Below are 16,923 nucleotides of genomic sequence, written 5' to 3'. Positions count from 1 at the left end.
GAGGCAGGGAGGGTGCAGGGCAGGGCCAGACCTGGAGCGGGCAGAGGGGGTGGCATGTGGCCAGATGTGGAGTGGTGACAGTGCGGGCCAGTGGCTGGTGGTGATGGCCACTGCGTACAAGCTTCCACCCTGCTCCTGGGAGGCGGTGGCAGCATGCAGTGGTGGCATGTGGCGCTCCATCCTGCCTGCCCCCCTGTCATTCTTGATGGGCAATTCACTAGTATTTCATAATAAATGCTGGTTTGTTAGTTACTTACAATTTCAGACACTGAGATTTGGTACAGTTACATGGCTTTCTAGACTTTATATCCCAGGAACTAAGAGGCAATCTATATATTTTTTAAAAGAAACATAAAATGTATGTTAATGTATGTTAAAATTAATAATGGTCATATATTTTTCTTCAAAATACAAAACCTGACCTTTTTAGCATCAATTATTAATGCTATATAAAGATGACATACAAACACAAGCCTAAGAAAGATCCATTCATTTTAAAATTACATGATGAATACATTATAGTTCATCTTTGAAGACCACCTAGCATATAGATTAAGTTTTAAAACTTATACTTTTTCCTCTTTCAGCCTTTTGCAGGGCACAATAACAAGGTATTTTTTGGTCCTACAAAACCAGGGACTATGTTATATAATCCTGAGTGCCATCTATTCACACTTTATCCATTTACATATCTACTCCTGTAACCGAAATGCATTATTTGCTTGGGAAAGCAGGGAAGAAGTATGTTATGCTCAAAAGGATCATGGCCTGAAGTGAATTCTCCAAAACTATAAAGAAACATGGCAACAATGCAGAAAAACTTGTCAACCTAGAGCTAAAATTAGTTGTAAACTGACAGATTCACAGTTCTTACCCAATTAAAGTAACTTTCGTTGAGCCCTGAAGATCTGGTTCTGGATGAAATTCGGCACTACTGGCCACAGTTGGTAAGGATCCATTATCAAGCTGTTCAAAATAAAAAGGAAACATTGTGCTGGTGTTACATTGTAATAACAATACCTCTCATTTTTAGAATTTGGCAGGGAAAAAGGAAGACTATGAAAACTGAATCACAAACCCTTGTTCAAGCAAAAGTCTACTAATAAAATAAATGCAGGCCTGGAAAAATATACTGAATACTAGCAAATTGCCTGTCACAAATGACCAGGAGGGAGGAGTGGGGATGGAAACAGGGACAGAGTGCCATGTCTGCCCCTTGTCTGGGCCCATTTGCTCCCTTCCCCTCCCCATCCCTACCACTTGGGATTTGGCCCTACTCCCCCCCTCCCCCGCCACGTCAGGCCTGGGCCCACTCCTCCCCTCCCCCCTCTGCTGTGTCGGGTCTGGGCCCACTCCTCCCCTTCCACTATGCCGCGTTGGGCCCAGGCCCTTTCCTCCCCTCCCCACTCCATTACATCGGGCCCAGGCCCACTCCTCCCCTCCCCCCCACCGTGTTGGCCCTGGGCCCATTCTTCCCTTCAACCCCTGCCACATCAGGCCCAGGACCCGGGGCCCAGGGCTGCTCCTCCCTCCCCCCCGCTGCTGCTTGGGGTCTGGGCCTATTCCACCTGCCACTGCCTCCACCTCCAAGGAGTGGGGAGGGGGCGAGAGTTTAGGCCAGTGCCACTGGCCTCATCCCCCCTGTGCTGTTGCAACCCCTTCAGGGAGCAGGGCCAGTGGGGAGTGTCTCCACCACCTCCAGGGCCCCACTCTGTCCCCGCCATGATGGCGGCACTCTGCCGCCACCTCCTGTCCAGAAGGCTCTTGGAGCACTCTGATTGGTTGTTTCAGACAACCAGTCAGAGTGTGAGTAAAGTGTTATGAACAGACAAAGGCTTTTATCATATTAGAATACTTAACCATTTTTTAAAGGTTTACTATTATGTTAGGATTCTTGTTCTTGTTACAGTGGAGAACCAGCAATAGGTTTCCCTAATGCCATTCAGCACTAACTCATTGTTCCCAAATTGTTGAATAGCCTGGATTCAGTTTCCTCTTAATTCCTGCAATCTGTTGTATCTGGCTATTAATACCAATGTTTTCCATTGAGTTCAACTGCAATTTGCCCTTTAAATGGGCTTAGAGTATGTGCAAAGTGATTCCTACTCCACTCAAAATTTAAAACCAACTGCCTAGCACTGGCAGCAGTGTTTCTATTCAGGCAGTGGTGAAAGAAACATTAACTCCATAATTCTTTATAATCTACATGATTTCTGAAAGTCTGTCTCCATTCCACAGGTGTTAATAACCCTCTCTCTTTTTTAATGATCTTGACAGTCCACTAATCAAGCTATGTAACTTCTGCAATTTTGCTGTCTTTCAGCTACTCCTGATAATATAGTTCCTATTTTATAGCCCTGCAGACTGTTTTTAGGTCTAGCTAAAAACATTTACTCAGGTGAACATTAAATCAGATTTAGAAATAGCAGTCAGTAAAGTGTTGGTTACACAATCAAGACACTTAGGAATGCTAGATTTGTGTTTTATAAATTTGCATAAGAGAGGTACACTTAATTCAAATGACTACAGGACTAACAAAACATATTTTGATTATGTTTGGCCTAGTTTGTAGCAACTTTTTATACATAAAGGGCATGTGCAATATTTACATGTGCAATCAGGGTGACTGAATAAACTCAAGCACAGTTTGCACTGGAGGTTATTGCCCCTGGGCGTGGTGTTTGCATGTGTGCCTGGGACCATGGCATGTTGAGCTGGGGTGGAACAGACTTGATTGGCAGGGGGCCCAGGAGTCAGCTTCCCAGCCTGTGGCTGATCCAACCCAGCTGAATGTGCTATGGAGGGGCTGGTTGGGGCACGAGGGTGTTACAGTGCGGGGATAGCTGGGGCTAGCCCCCTCATGCCCCAACCAGCCCCATCAATGTCTACATGGGCACTGCACAGCAATAAATAAGACTGCTGTAAGATAGTACTTATATTGGGCAGTACTATCCTACAGCAGCGCTTACTAGTTTATTGCAGCCTAATAGCACCACATGTGTAGACGCTGACACTTTACTGCGGAGCTAATTAGTCAGCTCCGCAATAAATGTCTCATGTAGACACACTCATCATGTTACAAAGCAAATTAATACACAGTCCAATGAAGTTGTATCTTTTTTTGTTTTGATCTTAAATTGAATAACAGCCCTAGGCCCTTAGCATGTTAGTAAAGCTTCTAGTTTTGTTTTAACCGGAGAAAAACATATTGTGTTATATGTGATGATGCACTACACTATCTCTACCCCTTTTCAAATTCTTAAATCCATGCATGAAAGCAGCATTAGAAATCTAGGGAAGAAGAAGATCAACTGGAATTTAGAGAAGAAAAGCATCAATGAAAGCATCTTTAGATTGCAAGGCTAGGATGCCATAGCTCTGATCTGCAAGCATAACTTTTAAGGATAGAAGAATAAATTCAGGTTTCATATTTTATTCAGCATTTTAGATATTTGGCTATTGTGATCTACACTGAAACCATAAATCCATTCCACACGAAATGCAAGTCATCAAATAATAATTTTCTGTCACTACTAACCTAAATTCTATTTGAATGGACAAACTAGAAATCAATGGCCCTCTACCACTTTATCAGTCCCTTGAGCCATCTAATTCTTTTAATTTTCCTTTAACTAACAGCCTGCTCAGCCAGCAGTACTGAATAGCCAACAGGAATAACAAATTAAACATTTATAAAGATTTAGCAACCCTCCACTTTTAAGTCCTTAATGAGGGTAGAGAAAGGAAAAGTAAATCCTCCTGGAGTGCAGGATGCTTGCCAACAATGGCAGAAACAATTAATACTATGCACCTACATTGGGTTATGCTTTCTATACTTCAGGGACTAGTATTTTAAACAAACTGAACAAAAAGGAGTTTCAACTTCAAAACTATTTTATATTTTGTATATCCTGACAATTTGTTCCTACAACAGCTCAATCCCTTGAGTTTCTGTATACCTTCAACCCTCATTGATTTAAATGGGAATTTGAGTGATGGATACCTGGCATAGGTTGGCACCTACGCATTTTCTGACTGCTCTGCCTATCTAATGCTTTATCTTTAAAGCTCTGGGATAAAGATTTTGCTCATTTCCAAGGAAAAAAATCAGTTTTGATTTCCTTTATAAACAAAACTTGATCTCTAAAGTTGTTTCCATTCATAACGAGACACAGAAGAATAACAAATTCAATAACTTGATATAGTAAAAGCTTTGTCATCTGGCATGAGTAGGGTAACGGAGGTGCTGGTTATCTAAAACTTCTGGTTATCTGAGAGTTATACGGAAGACAGTGCCATACTTGTAGTGAATATACTTGATGTGCATGCTGGATAGACTTGGCAAAGATTCTGGTTGCTAAAGTGAGGATTTGTATAGGGGAATATTGGAAATTCCAATTAATAGAGTATTCTGGTTAGTAAAATGCCAGTTAACGCTTTTACTGCACTATAATAATTCTGTTCTTTATAAATATTATGATCTTAACATTGGTTTCACTTTCATTCCTCTAAAAAATTATGCAGGAATCACAGACCCATACCTACATGAGATTACTGAAAACTGGATGGAGACCTAGGCAACCTTACTGAAGTAACATGTGCACACCAGGTCCTGATTAATAGGCTCTTTACAGGACGTTCTTTTACCTGTTGTTCACTGAGATCCAGTTTGCCTGGAACTGACAAAAACTGTCCCAGTAGAGTCATCATAGGGTTACTTGTATCTGTAAGGAATATGTTCATTTTAAGTTAAAAGGATTGCTTACAAGGAGGCAAGTTAGACACCTATGTAAATATTGTAAGACAGTGATACCCAAGTCACTTGTCCCTGAGAACCAGATGAGTGTTATGCAGCTGGCCCACAGACCTGATCTGGCATACAGGGCCAGTCTGATGGCCCAGTTGAGCCCACAAGACTTCCCAAAGATCTGGAAATTTGGCAGTGGGGGAACTAGGGCATCATTAATTGCCATAGCTCCTGAAGCCATGACAATTAGCACTGCTGCTGCTCATCCCTGCCACCAAATTTCCAGACCCGCAGAGGCTGTATGACACAGTTCTCCCGCTAGATTTGGGTCGTGGGCTGTATCTTGGTCACCCCTGTTTTAGGAAGTGGGCCTAACTCTGTGAAAACAGGTGGGTTGTTTAACATCTTTAAGACCCTCTTTTATTTAATAAGTACACCTTTCCTGAGTGTTTTTATATTTCATTTCCATCTCTTTGTTCTAGATCAGCTTGGAAAACAAATTTATGCTTCCCACACATGAAATATAGCGAATGAAAATCTGTGAACTCTCCCCAGCACTCTTCTTTAAATATTAGCAAAAGAGTACATTTTGGAATTGCTAAACAACTACACATAGCCATGAAAAGCCATCAGTAATTTGTCAACAAATAATTTGAGTAAAGAAGTATTTTTTCTTTAACACTAAATATATCAAAATGCAAATTTAAAGCAGTAATATTGCTTTATAAATAATTTAACTGAGAAAAATCTTAATTGCATTTACTTCGAGTTCTTATTTCATAACTTTTCAAAGTCAGGAGAGACCACCTAGAATCAAAGAAGAAACATAAGAATATTGGACTGGCAAGGGTAATTGAGTACAGCGTCTGCAATCACAGACAATCACAAAACAGACATTAAATACAGAAATGTGCAGTAGGACATGTGCTTCAGCCCCTCCCACATACCACAAGCCATAAAGCTTCCTCTAACACTGAAGGTGCAGACAGAAGTTATATTTGTCACATGATCAGCCCCTTGAAAGTGTTCTACAGCCATGCCCTGACAGAAGTGAACAGCTGCAGAGCACTTTTAAAGTCCCCAACTGCAACAAATTAACCCTCATTATATGAGGGTTCAGATGAAGGTGCTCCAAAGTAGAGCGCCTTCATTAACTTCCACCTGCTTGGGCAGCTGAATAGATACAGGCCATCCCTGCTCCTGGTGCTGCCTGCATGATCAGAGTGGGGAGAAGGGAGGGGAGAGAGATGGGGCTGGGGTTTGCCCAGCCTATGCTGGGGGGTGGGGGTGGAGTAGAGCCTCCCCCACATCAGGGGGGCTACAATCCACCCACCCCAACTCCAGCACAGCCTGGGCAAGCCTCAGCCCAAGCTCCTTTCTCCCCGCCCCCCAAACACATTGTGCAGGCAGCACCAGAGCTGAGATGCAGGGGAGGCTGCAGGGCTAGGGGAGAGAAACTGCATATACATATCTCTTGGGCTGGATTGGCTCCAATGTGGAGCTTGATCCTCTACCCTCCTGACGCAACAGCGAATGTCTGTTGGGTTGGGAGAGTCAGTGTAACTCATGGAACATTCTGTGAAGCACTGTGAGTTATATCAGGGAGTTGCACATCTGTCAGTGCCCTCACTAACAAACTAGGATCTTTAGTACACAAAACTAATGAGGTCACAAACTATAATGTGCCACAGAAAGAGAGCAGGAGAGAACAATGGCATCACCAGTGCCTTAGGTTCCTACATAAGCAGAGAATTTATTAGGTAAAATATATCCAACTCATTTTAGAAAACAATTAGCCTAGGAAAAAACAAGGAAAGCATGGAGGAAATTAAAGACATAGAGTGAGTTTCTCTACATAGCTCCCAATCCAACAATGCACTTAACCACAGGCTTTACGTTGAGTGCAGGAGTAAAACTATTATATTAAATTCATATTAGACAGTATGAAAAATAAAACAGGCTCTATGGAATTGACAAGATGAATCTTGCCACATCAAATTAATTTGCTAAATTCTTTAAGATGCTGAACATTGGATGGAAGCTCAAACGAAAGCCCTTGGCAACTTTCGCGGCTTACCACAAGGGACTTTTCTGGATTTAATTTTGGGGTTTTTTGGATCTGGGCCCTGCTGTTACCCACTGTTGCAAGCTATGAAAAGAAGCAAAACTAAACATGATCTGGCCAAATGGGAGCTAAAAATAGGCAGCAGCTCTGGAAACACTCCCACACCAACATATTCTTCTTTGCAGACATTGTGAAGGCAGTCAAAAGTGGATTTTTAATATGTGGTAATTTTAATGGAAAGAAACTTAGAAAGCTGTGCTACTGGAAGAAAGAAATACTTAAATGTTACAATTAAACTACACGTTTATAGTGCATTGCTGCTATATATGAACATGTACCTTACCATGGAAAACTTTAATACCTAAGCCAGTGGCTCTCAAAGTTTATTGGCTTGGATACCATTTTCCTCAAGAAAATTGCTGTGCAGCAAAGTAATGCAACATCAAGCTCATTTAACGCCACTGATAGAGATTCCAGAGTTTTGGAACCCTGGAGCTAAACTACAATCTGCTTTTCCAGCTGCTTTTGATTTTTGAAGAAAGAGTGACATTTAGTGGTGAGCTAGGGTAAATGCAAATGGATGTAGGGTATGTACAACTTAGAGCAGTGTTTCTTAAGGTTTCAAGCATAAGACACCCCTCGTTTGACTGAAAGTACTCCTCAGAAAATGCCAGCTCTTCACTTTCCCTCATTTTTTTGGAGTATGCAAAAATAATTGTGTTGCAAAGAACTCAGACTACAACAGGTCAATTTTTTTAACACTGTGGATTTTTATTTGAAATCATTGGGCACGTACAGACAAATGGGCACATACAAGGTTATGCTTTTCGTGTGGGACAAATAGCAGCGGCACATATCTGTACCACTGCTATTTGTCTCTGGGCATACCCTGCACATGCACTCTAGTGCATGGCAAAGTGACCCAGGTGGAGTAGGGGAGACTAGGGCCAGCACCATAGGCAGCGGAAGAGGGAGGCTAACGGGGCTTAGCTCCCACAAATGCAGGGCAACAGTACGGCCACAAGGCAGCCTGGCCGTGGGCTTCTGGTGGCTGCAGCAGGGGTGAGGAGGGAGTGGGAGTGGGACTGGTGTTAGCGCTGCCCAGCCAGGGCAGGGCAGGGTGGGGCAGGATGCAGCTCATCCGGGGGGCTGCACAGATCCGGGGGCACATGCCCCCCATGCCTCCCAGGGTGTGTACAGCAGTGGGAGCTACCACCCACTCCCTGCGCTGGGCACCCCCTGGACAACCTGCTCCTGGCTCCAACCTGCCCCCCATTTGGGGGGGGCTAAACCCCCCAAGTATTTTTTTCTCCCTCTGCCTATGGACAGCACTTGTACTAGCCCCAGCAGCCTTACCTATGGTCTTAGGGGCCTCCCGGGGCAGCACTGGTGCTGAGCTGGCTGCTCGGAGCCTGGGCAGCAGCCAGAACATTGCTCTGGCTATCCAGGCTCCCTTTCTGGCAGTGCACGCTGCTGCCACATGCACCACACCACTTTTTTCAGCATTGGGATTTTTTTTACACCAGTATCTCCTGGTGTCAAAAACCTGCACTGTGCTACAAATTAGCAGCATGGTGAATGGGAACACATGCGCCATGTGTGCTTTGCAGCGTCTCAAACTGCATTGAGGCTCCATAAACTGCATATGTGTGCTCATCGGGACACGCCCATTTGGGGATATCTTGTGAGTTATATTTGCATACCTAGCACGGCTGACATTGTATAGAATCCCATGGCATCCCAGGGTGCCTCAGCAGCCTGGTCGAGAATCACTGGCTAAGAGCAACCCTGTTTCTTATGGAAAGAAGTCAGCATATTAAAAGGCTATAAAGCATTCACTTAATTCAACACATTTATTGTACTCTTCTTTGGTGTTTAATAAACCATTTACCACTTCTGTTGGCACAATAAAATAATACAAAATACAAGTGCCTGAGATTTTCTTGGCTGATACTGATTGCCGATGATTAACCAACCATATTGGCCAATGCTGATCCAATAACTGACATTTAGTAATAATGCAAGCATTTTAAACTACTGATATAAATAAACCTTTTTTGTTTGTTTTGCATTTACACATGCACATGCCTCCTGCCTGCTCTGGCCCTTGATGAGGAAGGCAGTGACCACCTTATTCTCACATGTCACCTCCTAGCCAACAGTCCCTACCTGCAGCTCTGCTCCCTGACATCCCTGGGCAGGTGGGGCAGACCCTTGTGAGGACAGTGGTGACAGGAGCATTTGGATGCCCAGAGCACGCCACTGCCTCAGTGCTGGCAGGCCCCACACAGCTGAGCTCCTGCAGCCACCAGGGAGAAGCCACTTTTGCAAAGGCACCTAGTGCCTGGCAGAGAAGACTGTCTCTTACGTGGCGCCTTACCTCACCCATGCACAGCCTAATGTCTCCGTGGCAGCCCTAGTGCTCAGGTCCCTGCTGTGGGCTCAGTGTCGCCATGGCAGCAGCAGTAGGAACCAGTAATGGTCCCTTTGTTGCTGAGTGCAGTGCCCTGTGACCATTCCCCAGCATCCCCTCTCAATCCTACTGCTCTATGGGACCTGTAGCCTGCTGTGGGCTTGGGCCAGTGGTGATGACTCTGAAACTCATGCTAAGCTTGGGGCTACTTACAAAAGGTAAAATACAGAATAATAATGCTAACTGCATATTGCAAGTGGATGCAAGTTCATGGCTAGGCCATCTGAGAAGGAATAATGAAGTATCTCTTCCAGCTTGTCTTCCTATATTCAGGATGATTTCAGGCAGACTGTTAGTTGTCTGGTGTGTAACCGTATGAAACGTCTATCCTTGATTAATTAGTATGGTAAATAGTTCTTTTGCGACTAACTCATGTTTATGTGCAGGAAGAGACATTCTCCATATGTAATAGATGTCTCCTCCTGACTTAGTATGTTTTTCCTGGCTGTTAATCAGTTTCTTGATATGTTCCAAACTGGATAACCTCTTGTTACTGAAGAAGGTAACTCATTCAAATTAGAAATTTCTGATAACCAGTAATGAGCAGGTTTTTCCTGTCAACTACTACTTGGAACTGTCTCTTGATTTACACAACTAAAAGAATGCTATGAAGATGCTAAATTAAGGGTATAAAAAGGCAGTAAAACAGCAAACAATCCGCGCTTCAAGAGTGAGAAATCTCTCTGACACCAGTTCCTGATGCACCCGACTTACTCAAGAAGTTGAAGAGAAACAGACCGCCTCTTCGTCACCTGTTTGGTGAGAAATCATCACCGTATAGCTAATTACTGGGCTTTGATTTGGTTTGGGCTCACTTGACTTGATTTTAAATGCTTGTAGTAAATAAAACCTTTCTGTCACTCATCAAATGAGGTGTCATGTCAATCCCTGGGCTAGTCCGGAATCCTAGGTTTTTATTTGTTAACAGTGGTGGAGTGCAGGGACTGGACTATGCTTGCCAGGGTGCTCCTGGCACATGGCTGATAATGTCATTTTTCCTTTTATAGGTGCCGATCCAATTGCCAACTGATATATACCCCTAGTAAAAAAGTATAATTGTTGGTAGCTACATTAGTTTTGGCTCATCTCAGCACTATTGCTGAGAAACACAAACTTATGTAAATGCACACTAATTGTGATACAATATCTGACGTGTCAGAGATAAATTTAATTTTCTTTGTACCTGACTGAAGATAATTATGTTGGTCTTGATAGTGGGGAGCCAGATGAACTGTTTTTAGGTCCCTTGTGCCAGAACTGTTTATACAAAGTATCTGAGTACTTCCTTTCACTTGGCAGATCACCTGAAATATATAACTATTGATTAACTTTCCTCTAAAGGTAAGGGTGCTCAACATCTGGTTGGCAAGCCAAATGCAGCTGTTGAATCATGGTATCCAGCCCATGGGGCTCGTCACAGGTCAGGAAGGTTGGTGGTAGGGGAGCTGTGGCACTTAATACTGCCACCCTTCCCTGCTGCCAAATTCCCAAGCTCCGCACTGGGGATGGATCCACAAGGCCAGAATGGAGCTGGGCAATGCCCCGTTCCCCCTGTATGACTGGGTTAGAGCCAGGCCACACCCCCTTTTCTCTGTAAGGCTGGGCCATGCCCTCTTCCCCCTGCAGGGCTAGATAGAAGCCAGATCATACCCTCTCCCTGCACTGTGGGGCCAGGTTGGGGCCAGACTAAGACCCCTTCTACTGTACAGCTGGATCAGGGCCAGGCTGTTCCCTGTGCCCTCTGCAGAGCTGGATGGGGCCCCAGGGGCCAGATTGGAACTACTAGCCTATTTGGCCCACCATCCAAAAAGGTTGAGCACCACTGCTTTAAGAGACAGTATTTCTAAGCGTCCAGATATAAAGGTTTCCAAATGAGTAACATTCCATCTTATAAAACCTGCCTGATCACAGAATGCCTAATTTCTCAAAGATACCTGGATTATTACATATTAGACTGTTTGCTTTACTTTCCTCATTTTCAGTTTATTTTTAAAAACAGTTATTGAGCAGCTATGCTGTTGCTCCTCTTCACATGTAGAAAGTATTCCTAAGTTTCTAGGGGTGTAGGTTGTAGCCATGTTAGTCTAAGGACATAGGCAGACAAGGTTCTTTGAGTGAATCTGATATCTTTTATTAGACCAAATGGCCTCACAGTATGCCAAACTTTTTATGAGCCACCTGGAAGAAGAATTCCTCAAGGACTGCACCATCAAATCCTTGCTATACTTAAGATATATCAATGACATCTTCATCATTTGGACGGAAAACCTGCAATCTCTGATTGAGTTCCATCAGAAATTCAACAATAATCAGCCCTCCATCCAACTGTCTCTTGAATACTCCAGCACCAACATCTCCTTTTCAGACATGATGATCAGTATCCAGAATGGTAAGATACAGACTACAATATACAAGAAACCCACAGACCAACATACATATCTGCACAGAACCAGCAATCACCCTAAACACACCAAGAAAGCTGTGATATACAGCCAAGCCCTCAGATACCACCAAATTTACACTGAGGAGAACACTCAGGATTGCCACCTCACCAATCTTTAAAAGGCTTTCACCCAACAAGGACACTCCTCCAGAGAGATAGATTGCATGTTTGAAAGAGCCACCCAGATACCACATGAAGAATTGCTTCAGTACAGAAGAACACCCCCCCCCCCCAAATTGCACACCGCTGCTTATGACATATCATCCCTCCCTCGAACCCATATGGAAAAGCCTCAAATAATTGCAACCCATACTAGAAAGAGACCCTACTCTTAAAGAGATCTTCCCAGAACCACCCATCCTAGCCTTCAAACAAGCACTGAACCTTGCTAACCTCATCACCAAAAACAAACTTCCTCAGGCCCAGAACATACCGAATGGATCCAGACCATGGCATGACAAGAAATGCAAAACCTACCAACACATCTCCACCACCCCCACAATTACTACATCCTGCAACAGAGCCATCAGCATCCCTGCATCTCACAGTTGCACCTCCAGAAATGTAATACAGTAAAAGATGTTTTCTGGCACCCCCTGGGAATGGGGGATGCCGGTTAATCAAATGTGCACCCTCTGGTGCACTCCCCAGCATCAGTGTGCTGAGGGACAGGGAGGGGGCCCCCACGCAGGCTGCTTTGCCCCGCGCAGGCTGCTTTACCCTGGGCTGTGGGCTGAAGAAGCGGCAAAGAAAAACTCGGCTCACAGCAGCAAAATGGGAAGTCCCCCAGGAGTGGTACTTCCAGTTTCGCATTTGCTGCATCCCTCGGATGCTGGTTAATAGAGTTTTCCGGCTAATAAAGTGCCAGTTAACGCAGCTTTTGCTGTATATGTAATCCAATACACCAAATGCCTTGATGGAAAATACGTAGGAGAGACCAAACAACAAGTGCGCACCAGAATGAATGCACACCGGAAATCTATCAAAGACAAGAATACCCAACTACCTGTGGGGGCACATTTCGCACAAGAAAACCACTTTCTCTCCAATCCTCCGTTCTAATCCTCAAAGGAACCTTACAAAACACTTCTCAGAGACGAGCCTATGAACTCCACTTCATCAACCTCCTGGATACAAAATATCATGGACTAAATATAGACATTGGATTTATGACACACTATAACCTGCCTGACATCTGACTCCCCAGGTACCTCGCCACTATTTAACTGCTACCTTCATTCCCCCCCCCCCCCAACCTGTCTCTCACCCATTGACTCCTCAATCTACATCTTCACTGACTGCCTGTCTTTCATGCATACTAGCCCAGCCTCTGGCTTCTTTACTATTCATTCCATCCTGGAAGACCACACACCAACTGCAGAGACTTCCTCAGCCTGATGATGGATTTGTAAATCCAAAAGCTTGCTAACATTTTTTTCCCAACTATTTAAGTTAGTCTAATAAAAGATATCAGATTCATCCTAAGTTTCTAGACTCTCCCACTGTGAAAATAGGATGCATTCCAGTTACTTATGTAGCATACTGGATTTAGGATTTGACCCTCTGCTGGAAATATGGCACTGCAATTGTTGCTGTTTCTTTTGGTTCATTCAACTCTAACTATACAGCAAGAGTATCTTCAGTGTTTGTATTTGTTTCTAACTTAACATTATTAAACATTATTAGTAAATGATAAAAAATTAAAAGTAAAATATAGCTATCTTTAAACATAATTTAGCTTGTGAGCTTTTAGAGCTGGGACTGTGAACTTCTCCTTATTTGACTGTACCGCATCTAGCATTATTGAATTCTGATTGGGACATCTTAGTATAACTATAGTAAAAATAAATAATATCATGTCCTTCAACATTATTGCTGTTGGTCTCAAGCAATAATTACCACTGGGCTGGAATCTTCTCTTTGTAAACAGCCAAGTTCCTCCATTACATTTTCTGAAGCAAGTAACTTGCAGCTGGTTTCTCCTGCATCTGAAATCTGTAAAGCTACTTCTTCTTGGTTATTTGGCGTAATACTAATTACTGCCTCTCTTAATTCAGCCTACAAAAATAAAGAGTTTTAAATCTTAAAAGGAATACTTCAAATAATACTTTAAATTGCAATGCAAGTAGGATAGGAGATGATAAAGTACAGCTGCCAAAATAATGCATTTTAAAGGAAAGATTTATTCAAAACTAATTTTGAGAATAGCTAGCTTAGCTCTCATTTCTCAGGATGAATGATTTTCAGCTAATTTTAAGTGAATATGTTTCTGAAGAATAACAATGGTTGCTGCACAAAGATAAACATTAAAGTTAAAGGCATTCCTCCTTCTCAGGTTGCCAAATATCATCCCCATTTCTACATTGCCTTGGGAATATTGCGAGACAACATTAGCAAGTTAGACAAGACATATATATTAGTCACAAAATATACAGCTTGATCTCTATGGATCAAAGGGATTAATCTAAGTTAGAACTTAGTACTGACTTTAGGCCTAAGGCCTTTCAATATAAACAGCTTTCCCAAAGATGATTATGTTTGCCACAGTATTAAGCAACTCAATCATGGTGATATTCTTCTTCCAAAGGGGATTACCTCACCTATACTCACAAGCAAAACTATCCACCATAACAAATTGGTCTGGTTAGTCTATGAAGGGGCTACAGTATCCACTGAATACGCTGATAAATCCTGTCACTTTATGTTGCAGACATTAAAACACTCAAGAGAAGCCTTATATAAATTGTCCCTTACAGTGTTCAGGTGACGACAAGCAGAAATTTCTCCAGTGTGGATTTTCTTTTTCTTTGGCTCGAAATGTAAGGAACTACACTTTAAAATATCCTATGATAATATTAAGCTTGCAAGAGAAAGTACTCCACAAGGAGGAGATTCTGTTTTTAAAGTTTTACCCCCATCCTTAACTCTCATCTTCTGTTCAGAAGTAACATGATACCAGCTCAGAGGCTAAGCATCTTATAAGGAGCCTCCTGTGCTGACTGGCCCCAGATCAGTCGTCTTCAAGAGGAGGTTAGATAGGCATCTGGCTGGGGTCATCTAAACCCAGCACACTTTCCTGCCTATGCAGGGGGTCGGACTCGATGATCTATTGAGGTCCCTTCCGACCCTACCATCTATGAATCTATGAATCTAAGGATTACCAATGTATAGTGATAACTGACAGAGTTAGCCAGAGTATCCTGTATGAACAGAGGCAGCTACAACAGGGGCTGCTGCACTGTGGACAAAATGAAACTCACCTGGGGCCTCTTCTCCATTCATCACCCCCAGGGACCAACCACTAAGAAGGAGGCTCCCACACAAACCCAGTAAGCATTAGTACTGAAGTGGTGGTTTCCCTTTCAACACAATATACCATTGGGGGAAGACTGTTGAGATGAGTCAGCCAGACTCCAGCTAACCAGGAAAAGCAACAGCTAAAGCAAGAGCCCCGGATGTCCAAAGCAAGGATAGTTTTGACTGGACTACCTGTTCCAATTCTCCCTGTCCCTCACAGCCCCACCACTACTTTCCTTCTCTGCCTATACCTCTGACCTTCTGCTCCTTGCCCTGTCTCCTAAACCCCTTCTTTTCCTTTCCCTTCCCTTATTGACTAAACCCATCTACCCTCTCCCTCCCCCAAAATCATGGTACTAACATGATAGTTCCTATCATTACATTGTTTAATGTGTTTGTTTTATATTCCTTTCCCATCCTATATGTTTGGTCTATTCAGATTGTAAACTTTTGGGGGAAGGGACATTTAACTACTCAGTGCTTAGCCCAACAAAGACCTATTTTGTTTGGCACTTAGCAACTCCTTTAATAAAGACGATAAATATATAGGACTAGCCCTATTCCCTTCAAGAGCTGCTAGGTGCTTAGTACTTTTTGAAATCAGACCTTTTTACTTAGGTAGACAAAAAAGCCCATGTAAGTCAACCAGAACCCTTCCAGAGACTGCAGTGGATTTTGGATGAGCCTCTAAATAAGATTTTAGGAGCAAGGAGTTTGAAGAGGACAAAGTCTTTAATCCTGTTCCCATTCCACCCCATAGAAACTGTTGCCACTCTGGTGTTTTTTCTTTATCTTGCTTCTGTCTGCAATAATTTAAATGCTGGTTAATCCCAAACCAGGGACAGATTGTTACCTGGTTTTTTATTAATATGTCAGTTAAGTCTGTTTTTAAAAGCTGATTCCCCCCGCCTCCCCAATCCATTCCTGGTAGCACGTTTAGAAATCTGACAGATCCCATCAGCATTCTGGTTCCATAGCAAGGCTCCATTAGGAGCGTAACCTTAAGGCCAAATTTATATTTAATGTTCTCTTTAAGTCCTCACCCCGCCTTTTATGTCTATGGAGTATATAAGATTGTAACTGAAAGAACTTTATTATCCTTTTATGGCAAACATATCTCCCATCTTCAACTTCCAATATTTTCCCTTTAAATCTTCCAGAAAAGTACCAGTGAAAAACCTATGTTCATACTTACAAACTCATCTGAGGTCTGAGGTCCATTGGAAGGTTCTGTTATACAAAATAAAGGTTTTTATTTTAAACCAAAGAATAAGAATAATGCTATAAGTTACAGGGTCTTTTATATTATTGGTTAGAAGAAAAACATGTGAATGTTATTACAGTATTATATGGAGCACTGACAAAAACTGATACAAGAACTTTGAAAGTTTCATCTGAAATGCTGAATATTTGTCTTTAAAAAGATCGCCTTTCATGAATGTTGGGGGAAGAGAGTGTAATACTGAACCTACTTGGTCCTTTTCTAAAGGCTGCTGTCCAACCAGGAAAATTCATATAATTTTCAGTGATATTATGTTAGCAGGGGCTGATAAATGTGCAGCTTGTCACTGGAAGGATTCTACATTCCCATCAGATGATAACTTACGAACTATCTCACACTCTCACAAGGGAGCATCAAGAGGTAAATCCTTCCAGAACATGCATGGGGACTGGATCCATTACACCACAGCTTAGGAAGGTGCAGTATGATCCTCACTGGGGACATCTACATGTGTGCTTTACTGTGGAGTTGACTAATTAGCTCCACAGTACAGCATCAGCATCTATATGTGCAGCACTATTAGGCCACAGTAAACAAATTAACTCCACCATAGGATAGTACTGCCCAACTCAAGTACTATCCTACAGCCAAGTTTAGTGCATCAAATTGCAAGTGT

The 16,923-nt window shown here is 42.9% G+C and overlaps 1 protein-coding gene across 2 annotated transcripts in view; it reads right to left on the bottom strand.

Moving 5' to 3' along the window:
* Positions 1-16,923, bottom strand: part of TESMIN (testis expressed metallothionein like protein) — a 41,919-nt gene that overhangs the window by 9,980 nt on the left and 15,016 nt on the right. For both annotated transcript variants that reach the window (XM_059722521.1, XM_059722522.1), the window contains exons 3-8: positions 16,221-16,255; positions 13,628-13,786; positions 10,469-10,589; positions 4,648-4,724; positions 875-966; positions 258-329 (exon numbers count right to left, since the gene is read on the bottom strand). In XM_059722521.1, coding sequence (XP_059578504.1) covers positions 258-329; positions 875-966; positions 4,648-4,724; positions 10,469-10,589; positions 13,628-13,786; positions 16,221-16,255 — 556 coding nt within the window. The remainder of the gene's footprint in view (positions 1-257; positions 330-874; positions 967-4,647; positions 4,725-10,468; positions 10,590-13,627; positions 13,787-16,220; positions 16,256-16,923) is intronic.

Source organism: Alligator mississippiensis, chromosome 2, assembly GCF_030867095.1.
Source record: "Alligator mississippiensis isolate rAllMis1 chromosome 2, rAllMis1, whole genome shotgun sequence".
Lineage (NCBI taxonomy): Eukaryota > Metazoa > Chordata > Crocodylia > Alligatoridae > Alligator > Alligator mississippiensis.
This window is presented reverse-complemented; position numbering and strand designations above follow the sequence as displayed.